A 10557-nucleotide genomic window follows, 5' to 3' on the forward strand; every position below is an offset into this window, starting at 1 on the left:
CTTCTACCTTTTAAAATGTGTATTTTCAATCATGTTAATTCCGTTAAATAATTTGACATGATTAATTTTTTAAACATGTGATGATATGATATAAATATCTCGGTTAATTTTTTATACAAATAGATAAATTTGTTGCACATTTAAAAAATTAGAAAATGATAAAATATATAATATTTGTCCCACTATAAAAAAAGCCAAGATGTATATGTCATTTCACCACATGTTTTTTTTATAAAAAAAATCATGTTTATTTGATAAAATTCAAAAAAAAAAAAATTGGCGTTAGGATTGAAAATACACACTTCAGAAAGTAGAGGATTGGAAATGATCAAAATTATAGTAAAGGGCTAAATCTGCCAAAAAATGCAGAGTGCAATGACCTTTCATAGAATATTACCTTTTAAATATATGTTTTGTCAAATTTGAGCTGACATTTAATGCCCAAACTAATGGTTAAACTGATAAAGAACCTAATTGATATGACCACGATATCATGACATTCGAATTTTCTTTTTGGGCATTCTAATGCCATGGAGATAGTTCGAATGTTCGAAAAGGACATTCAAAGTATCCAATGTAAATTCTAACGATAGTAAATAAAAGTTAGGTAATGCCAACAAATGTTGAGTGCAATGACAAGTTAGATTATATTTTTCATGAGGAAATGTAAGTTCAAATTTTGAAGACAATATCATTAAGAGAGATAGCTACAAACAACAATAAAACGAAAATATATAAAAATAAAATAAAATCAAAAACTTGAGAGAGAGGGTATGGCAAGTCTTAACTTTTAGATTTTGACATATACTTTGTTTGATTATATTATATTTTATATATACGGTTGGACCATTGTCATTGTTACTAGTAATCTACGGGTATAGGCTAACACGACAAAGCAATCTTTTAAAATAGTGGTTGCCAAGTTAAGACAAAGTAACGAATGCAATGCAAATTAATTTACAAACTTGCATTTATCAATAAATGCACCCTCAATTTGGTTGAATAATAATAATAACAATAATAATAATTTGCAGCTAACACCATAGTAATGTCCTTTGAGAAAGTATTTGAGAATTGTGTTGGAAAAGAAAAAAAAAAAGTATGGGTTTTTGGCAACTCATTCTTGGTATCTTATTTTTCTTTCTTTCTCTTTGTATGACAAGTGAGAGGCAAGTTACAACAAATAAGAGCCACATCGAAATTAAAAATAAAAAACCTCAAAATAAATTAGAGAAGTTGATATGGGCGAGAATCTTGATCAAAACCCATCCTTGGGCACTGCATTAGAGGAGATGATAATGAATCAAGAGCTAGCTTTTTGTCGGTGTCATCATTGCTTAGAAAATCCCAAATGTTGAAATCATCATCCCACAAGCTCAAATCCTTGTTGCTTGTGTTGTAATCATCACAGGGCCATTCAAAATCAGAGAACTGCAGTTCTTCAAGGAACATGGAAGAGTGACACGAAGAGGATGAGGATGAAGATATTGATGGTGCAGGATTACGTAACAGAATTTCATGGGATTCAATCAATGGAACCTCATCTGTGCAAAAACCATCGATGCCAATGTTATTCATTGGCTCTTCCTCCTTCGCTTCTGTTATTGTGGATTTTAAAGATGTTTCAGCTTCAGGTTCCTTTGGTGCTTGAGACCTGGCATCATCAGGCTTTGCAGCTTGTTTCTTCTGCTCATCTCGCTGCTGTTGGGGATGATGTTCTTGGGTTGTGGTTAATGGCTTGTGGGTGAGAGGATCAATCCCCATTTTCCTCAGTTTTTTCTTAATGTGAGTATTCCAATGGTTCTTAATCTCATTATCAGTTCTTCCAGGGAGATGAGAAGCTATCTTAGACCATCTGCAAATGTGTACAAGGAAAACAAAAATTATTTAACCCCCCAAAAAACAACAAAAACACAAGGCAAAGGATGAATAAAAACCTGTTGCCAAGTTGAGCATGGAGATCAATCACCATTTTCTCTTCGTATTCAGATAAAAGTCCTCTTTTCAAGTCTGGCCTAAGATAATTTGTCCATCTCAGCCTGCAACTCTTTCCACACCTTAACAGTCCTGCAATACAGACACATATATAAATTCAAAGTTGTTATATATAATCATCAGTCACACAATGCGGGTGAGAGAAAGACCTGCAAGCTTAGGAACAGCTCTCCAACAGCATTGACCATTGGTGAGGATGAAATTAAAAAGCTTCTTATCTTCTTCAGCAGTCCATGGCCCTTTCTTCAACCCAACTTTATCACAACATGGTTGCCTTCCCATTTGTTTTTTTTTCTTCTCTTCCCAAAGGCTTCCAATAAAGATTTACTTTGTACAATGAACTCAAAGTCTCAAACTGATCATATACCACTCTCTACCAGGGAATTTAAGAGAAAGGACACTCTTTTCAAGTTTGATGATGCGGTGATAGTAAGGCACAAAAGCAAGTTTCCACCTTATATTATAAATGAATCATCCCCTACCCCCCAAGCTCACCCTTTTCTTTTTATATATTTTTTATTTTAATACCATTACTTTTTGTCTGGGCTAAAACGTGTATATCAATGAGACAACCATGGAACGCCACTTTGAGAAAAAGTAATATTAATAAAATGTTTCACATATATATTATAGCACCCACGATACTAATGACAAAATATATTTATTAAAAGTTTACCTAATAATCAATTAAATTTTGGTTTATATATTTTTGTTTCAAGCTAAAAGTTTTTACAAAAAAATATTTTCACCCTTTTCCGATGTTTGTTTCATGTAAAATAGGATGGTCAATGTAAAATTATCCCTTTATTCTTGTAAAATGTCTTACTAATTTTTTTTCTTTTCCGTAAGACATTTTCTGAACTGATAAGACTCTATTCACTGTAACATCTCCATACCCAACCCGAAGATCGGGTCAAAACACTGAGATGTTACATTCTCTACTACATTATTCACTTATCAAATATTTTCTTATAAACTTTTCAGTATTCACTAATTAATCATATTAAATCAATTTTCTTCCTTGTTACAGTTTAATTACATAATTTATCTCAATATCTTGTTTCACATATCAAATTTCTATATATTTCACTTCTATTATTTCATCCACATATTTTCTCAAGTTTGGCAATCTAGTCCTTGTCATTATAAAAATTTCATATTTTTCCACAATTTCACTTTTACAATACTTTGTGCATATTTCATCATCGCATAACATATTCATTAAACTTGTATCATAATTTCTTTATTCACATATTAAATTGTTGTACACTTAAACATTTTAATCAAATTCATTATAATATCTTATTTCACATTGCAAATTTTCATGCATATCACTTCTCTTGTTTCAATTATAAATTTCACACATTACAATTTAATCCTTAACATCATGAAGATTCATTATTTACTATAATTTCACCTTAATACTTATCATAAATCTCAAATGTTTGTTTCTTTCATTAAAAACAACTTTTATGAAATATTTTCAAGAAATCTATCAAATAACATAAAATATTTTATAAGATTCAGCCAAACACAAAAAAAAATATTAACTTTTTCAGAAAAATAACTCATTTTTTAGAAATCATTTTCAATAAAACAAGCGAAGCCTAATTTAATCAAGGCTTTAAATATAATATATATTATTATTTAAATATCAACATAAAGTGAATTTCATTTTAGTTAAGAAATTACTCCATTTTTATCTTTTTATAATGTAAAAAACATTATCATAAGATAATTTTTACCTTTTATATTTAATGTAAAATCTAAAATATATATATTCGTAAAGCACCGATCAACATTAACTTTGCAAATTGCTAACGTTAAGATAATTTTTGAAACCTCAAATTATAAATTTTATCATGTACTATTAATTTTAAAAGGATTAAATAAAAAAATTTAATTTTTGACACTATCGAAACGTAATTTTTCCTATATTAATTTATAATTTAATTATCTTTAGTAAATTAGAACAGCAATTTTCCAGTTTTTGAAGGACCAAAGCCCTTATCTACTCCTTGTATTTGCCCGTATTTATAAGTAGAATTTTTTTAAAAAAATGTTATGCGACCTTTACAATAAATAAAGACAACTCTTGATAAATTTTAACTTGAGTTAAAAATTATTATTATTAAATAATTATACTATTTTATTTAAATAATTATCGCATTGATTTATTAATACTGTAATGAATACAAATTAGTAAGAAGAAAAGTAAAAGACGCAGGAAGATAATTTTATAAGATTTATTTATTTATTACCTTGAATTTATTGCTTGTAGACTAATGTAAAATATAGGATTTGCTTACTTTTGTTTGATGGTTCCTACTGTCTTGTCTACTAAGTAAAATTGGTCCACTTTGTACACCTATCCAAGTATATATGTTGTCCTATTTCTAAGGAATTTGTATCATACTACAAATGTTAACAAGGATTTTTTTTTTTATCAAAACTTCTCATCTCCATTTTAATTTCTCAAATTCGACTTCAAGAATGAAAACAAAGGAAAATCGGGTTTGATGAAAATTAATTGTTAATATTATTAATTACTTATAAATTTTTATCAAATCAACAAATTAAACGTTAAAATATTAACACTATTACATTTAGATACTAAAATGTATAACCACATTAAACTAAAAAATAACATAAGTATCATATTAGAAAAAAATATTACACTCATATACCGAACTCTTAAAAATCAAAATTTATTAGGACAGAAAGGGAAATTAAAGACAAATGATTGAAGATTTGAATGCAAATGAAGAGACTTTCATGTTTGTTTTTTTCCTTAAAAAGAGAAATAAGGAGGAATTGATATACAAGGAAGATGGAGTAAAACTGGGAATACATACATAAAAATTTGGTATAAAGTAGCAATAAACAAAGGGACATCGTATCTAAAAACTAATGCATTAGACCCAAATGTATGAATCTTGTAGTAATATTATAATAATATTCTAAAGTTTTAATACAAAATTAACTTGGTTAATTAAGCAAGCAGTGTGAAAATTCATGTCTGAGTCAATGGCTTTATAAGCTTTGCGACACAGCTACGGTGCTATCACTGTTGAGGACAGACTTGCCACCTTCTTCAAAACTCAATATCAACTTTTTTTATTTATTATAATTCTTAATTTCAAAATAAATGTATAAATAAAATAGAAGGAATAAAAGAGCTTAAGAGTCCCTTTAGATAGACGCTTACTTCTAATGCAGTACGTTTAGTTTTATTTTATTTTTATCTCACCTAGAGTGCACTGCCCATAAAAAACTCCTAAATCTTTAATAATCATAAAATAGTTAAAATCGATTACACAATAATTAAAGCTTGTATAAGATCTTAAGGCCTTGTTTGGTTGGGTGTAATGGATTAGCCATTACACCCCGAATCGGTGGCCCCACTGAATACAGCTGTTGACATCATTTTTTTGGATGAAAACAGGGTCTACTTGGATTTTGAAAACGAAAACGAAAACGGGAGTCGCCACCAATCTTTTTTGATGAGGTGTGATCGGGTCACCTCGTAAAAATGGTTGTTTTTAATAAAAAATTTAATTTTATTAAAACAACGAGTTTGGTCCACGAAATTCAGAAAAATGGGTTCGGGAGTCGGTTACGTACGAGGAAGGATTAGCACCCTCGTAACGCCTAAAATTGGTACCTAGTTGATTAGTTAATGTCTTAATGTCGAAAATTGAAAACTTTAAAGAGATTTAAAAATACAATTCTTTATTAAAATGTTAAAAATTTTTGAGAAAATAGGCATATTTCACGTTAATCGAGAAAAAGAATCATATCCAGTAAGTTAAGACATGATGTCTCGAATTCCCGATACGAGAATAAATGCCGAAAATTTATTAGAAAAATCCTCATCTTGAGAAAACGACGTGTCATATCCAATGCGTTAGGACACAACGTATCGAATTCCCGATACGAGAATAAATGCCGAAAATTTACATATTTAAAAAGATATTTAATTATCTCGGGTTTAGAAAAGGGATCATGCCTAGTAAGTTAGGACACGATCTTTTTTAATACTCGAGATCGTCTAGAACTTGAGTTTGAAAAGATTCGTGTATTTAGATTTATTGCAAAAATCGAAACCCAGTATGTTAGGGTACGACATTCTCGAATCTAAACACGAGACTTTGCTTATTCAAAAATTATAATTTATGCATCAAATAAAATTAATCTAACACGAAATAATAGAAATAAAACATAATGTTAATACTCGCAACCAAAACAATAATGAATTAGATAGTGTAGGTATGAATAATATGAACAATCATCAAAAATGAAATGAAATAAATAAATATAAAAGATATAATTGCAAGTAAGTAAATGAATAGAATTAAAACATTTTAAAATAATAATGAACATGCAAATAACTAAATAAATAAAGAAAATGAATAAAAGTATAAAAATGTAGAAGATATATACGTGTATATACATAAAGTTATGAAAATGTGAAAAGTGTATGTCTATATACATATTATAAAACTATTAAATATATATATAAAAAATTATATATATGTAAGTATATATATTTACAAAAGTTAAAAATATGTTCGTATATATATTATAAAAAATATGCATACATATATAAATTATAAAGTCTAAAAATTATATAAGTATGTATATATATATAACAAAATCTAAAAGGGGAATAAATGGGTAAATAAAAATAATAATAAGGTAAGTAATAATAAATACTATAATAATAATTAATTAGCTAAATAATAAAAGTGCTAAAACACGAACTAAATCGAAATAAAAATGAAAATACTGGGCGAATTCCAAAATAAAAGGGATTAAATTGCAAACGCGCCCAAAATAAGGGGACCAAAACAGTAAATACCCCGCCTCCAAAACACAGGACTAAAATGAAACAAAAATAAAATTATGCGGCTAAATTAAAATAAAAGAAAAGAAGAAAAAATGACTAAATTGCGAAACGTTGCAAAAGTAGAAGGATTGCGCGCGGAAATAATCCCTCCTTAGAAAACACGCGGATCCTTGGCGGAGTGGGTCGGGTCGACCCGATCAGGTCAAAACGATGTCGTTTTGAGGCTTAAGGACGTCGACCAAAACGGCGTCGTTTTGTTTGGCTATAAAAGTCAAATTTTTTCCAAAAAAAATCATTTAATCCTTCTCACACCCCAAAAAAATCTGATATGCTCTCCCCCTCTCTTTCTCTGCTCCTCTCTCCGGCCAAGGGCCAACCGAGAGCCACCGTACCAACCGCCGATATCCGGCGTCGGCGCAGCCGTGGGAGACCAAAAGTTCCCCTTTTTCTCTCCGATGCTTCTCCTCGGCCTCCTAAACACTCCGGCGACAACCAAGAGGGTAAAAAGGCTTCCTTTTTTGTTTTATTTTGTATTTCGAATAATAAAAATAAAAAGAAAATGAAACAAAAACAAAAATAATAAAAAAGGTGACCTTTTTTTATTTTTGATTGTTGATTGAATCTCCTTTTTATTCAACCCTCTCTTTTTTTATTACAAAGATTTTCAATCGGTTTTTATACCGAAAACAAAAAAAACAAAATCCCCCCTTTTCATTACATTTCATTCGGCTCTTATAGCCGATTTCAATACTATTTTCTACTGTCTTGCTTCTGTGTCTGTCTCCTTTTTGTCCTGTTTGCAGGTTTTGGCAAAGTCAATGATCATTGGAGGGATAACCTTGGCCATTTTGGTGCAAGGCTGACAAGCGGTGGCAGAGGAGGCGTACGGCAACACATGGGAGCGGCGCATGAGCATTAGGGTTAGGTTAGGGTTTCAATTTTACTGAAACTAAGTTTAAGTTGTGGGCCACTTGGGCCACTAGGTTTTTTTATTTTATTTTTGGGCTTGTAATTCATTTTTAGACTGTTTAATTATTTTGGAGATTGGGTTGCTTTTGGTTTGGGCCCGGGCAAAATATGGGTTTTACAGCTGCCCTTCTTTGCTCGTTGTCGTGTAACGAGAATAGAGCAAAGACTGAGAAAGACCAATTTTGCCCGGTCTTGCCGAGTCTTAACTTCTTGGTGCCTTTCTTCTTTAGGTAGCCTCCTTCCAGTCCACTGGGTCTTGTTGCTTCGATCCACTCTACTGCACTTCAGAGAGATGCGGCTTGTAGCTTCAATCCACTCTGCTATAACTCCATGGGGATGAGATTTGTGATTTTAGTCTGCTCCACTGCAACTTCAGGGAGGTAAGCTTTGTGCGATCTCTACTATAACTTTAGAGAGATAAGATCTGTGGTTTTAATCCTCTCCACTGCAACTTTAGGGTGATAGGATTGGTTTCTTCTGTCTGCTCCACTACTGCTTAGGGAGATAAGACTTGATGCGATCTGCTTCGCTACTGCTTAGGGAGATAAGATCTACAATCTTCAACCTACTCCACTGCTGCTCAGGGAGATAGGACTGGTGGCTTAAATCTACTTCCTATTACCTCGGGAAGATAAGATTCGCCATCTTCGATCTGCTCCACTACTGCTTAAGGAGACAGGATTGGCAATCTTCGATCCACTCCACAGCCAAATACAGGAAAATAAGATCTGCTATCTTCGATCCACTCCGCTGCCAAATATAGGAAGACAAGATCTGCTATCTTCGATCCACTTCGTTGCCAAATACAAGAAGACAAGATCTGCTATCTTCGATCTCCTCCGCTGCCAAATACAGGAAGATAAGATCTGTTATTTTCGATCTCCTCTGCTGCCAAATACAGGAAGACAATATCTACTTTCTTCGATCTACTTCGCTGCCAAATACAGGAAGACAAGATCTCTGGCTTCAATCTGCTCCACTGTAACCTCAGGGAGATAAGATCTGAAATTCTTCGGTCTACTCCACTGTAACCTCAGGGAGATAAGACCTGATGCGATCTACTCTACTGTAACTTCAGAGAGATGAGATCCTTTATGTTAATCCACTCCACTGTAACTTCAGGGAGATAAGATAGTGTCTTGGATCTGCTCTGCTGTAATCTTAGGGAGATAAGATCTCTAGCTTCAATCTGCTCCACTGTAACCTCGGGGAGATAAGATCTGAAATTCTTCGGTTTACTCCACTGTAACCTCAAGGAGATAAGACCTGATGCGATCTACTCTACTGTAACCTCAGAGAGATAAGATCCTAAATTTTAATCCGCTCCACTGTAACTTCAGGGAGATAGGACAGTGTCTTGGATCTGCTCAGCTGTAATCTTAGGGAGATAAGATCTCTGGCTTCAGTCTGCTCCAATGTAATCTCGGGGAGATAAGATTTGAAATTCTTCGGTCTACTCCACTGTAACCTCAGGGAGATAAGACCTGATGCGATCTACTCTACTGTAACCTTAGAGAGATAAGATCCTAAATTTTAATCCGCTCCACTATAACTTCAGGGAGATAGGATAGTGTCTTGGATCTGCTCCGCTGTAATCTCAGGGAGATAAGATCTCTGGCTTCAATCTGCTCCACTGTAACCTCAGGGAGATAAGATCTGAAATTCTTCGGTCTACTCTACTGTAACCTCAGGGAGATAAGACCTGATGCGATCTACTCTGCTGTAACTTCAGAAAGATAAGATCTTTTATTTTAATCCGCTCCACTGTAACTTCAGGGAGATAAGATAGTGTCTTGGATCTGCTCCGCTGTAATCTCAGGGAGATAAGATCTCTGGCTTCAATCTGCTCCACTGTAACCTCAGGGAGATAAGATCTAAAATTTTTCGGTCTACTCCACTATAACCTCAGGGAGATAAGACCTGATGCGATCTACTCTGCTGTAACTTCATAAAGATAAGATCCTTTATTTTAATCCGCTCCACTGTAACTTCAGGGAGATAGGATAGTGTCTTGGATCTGCTCAGCTGTAATCTCAGAGAGATAAGATCTCTGGCTTCAATCTGCTCCAACGTAATCTCGGGGAGATAAGATCTAAAATTCTTCGGTCTACTCCACTGTAACCTCAGGGAGATAAGACCTGATGCGATCTACTCTACTGTAACCTCAGAGAGATAAGATCCTAAATTTTAATCCGCTCCACTGTAACTTTAGGGAGATAGGATAGTGTCTTGGATCTGCTCTGCTGTAATCTCAGAGAGATAAGACCTGATACGATCTACTCTACTATAACTTCAGAGAGATAAGATCTTTTATTTTAATCCGCTCTACTGTAATCTCAGGGAGATAGGATTACTATCTTCAATCTGCTCCGCTGTAATCTCAGGGAGATAAGACCTGATACGATCTACTCTATTGTAACTTCAGAGAGATAAGATCCTTTATTTTAATCCGCTCCACTGTAATCTCAGGGAGATAGGATTACTCTCTTCAATCTGCTCCGCTGTAATCGCAGGGAGATAAGATCTGATACGATCTACTCTACTGTAACTTCAGAGAGATAAGATCCTTTATTTTAATCCGATCCACTATAATCTCAGGGAGATAGGATTACTATCTTCAATCTGCTCCATTGTAACCTCAGGGAGATAAGATCTAAAATTCTTCGGTCTACTCCACTGTAACCTTAGGGAGATAAGACCTGATGCGATCTACTCTGCTGTAACTTCAGAGAGATAAGATCCTT

General features: G+C 33.1%; 1 protein-coding gene across 1 annotated transcript; it reads right to left on the reverse strand.

The window, feature by feature from the left end:
- Positions 1-1013: 1013 nt before the first annotated feature.
- Positions 1014-2483, reverse strand: LOC107954835 (transcription factor MYB20). Its single transcript, XM_016890523.2, has 3 exons — positions 2145-2483; positions 1938-2067; positions 1014-1855 (listed from the first exon to the last, which is right to left on the reverse strand). The coding sequence occupies exons 1-3, from the start codon at positions 2275-2277 to the stop codon at positions 1228-1230; spliced, it is 891 nt and encodes a 296-aa protein (XP_016746012.1). The 5' UTR covers positions 2278-2483; the 3' UTR covers positions 1014-1227.
- Between the last annotated feature and the right edge of the window lie 8074 nt (positions 2484-10557).

This window comes from Gossypium hirsutum, chromosome D07, assembly GCF_007990345.1.
Source record: "Gossypium hirsutum isolate 1008001.06 chromosome D07, Gossypium_hirsutum_v2.1, whole genome shotgun sequence".
In the NCBI taxonomy this organism is placed as follows: domain Eukaryota; kingdom Viridiplantae; phylum Streptophyta; class Magnoliopsida; order Malvales; family Malvaceae; genus Gossypium; species Gossypium hirsutum.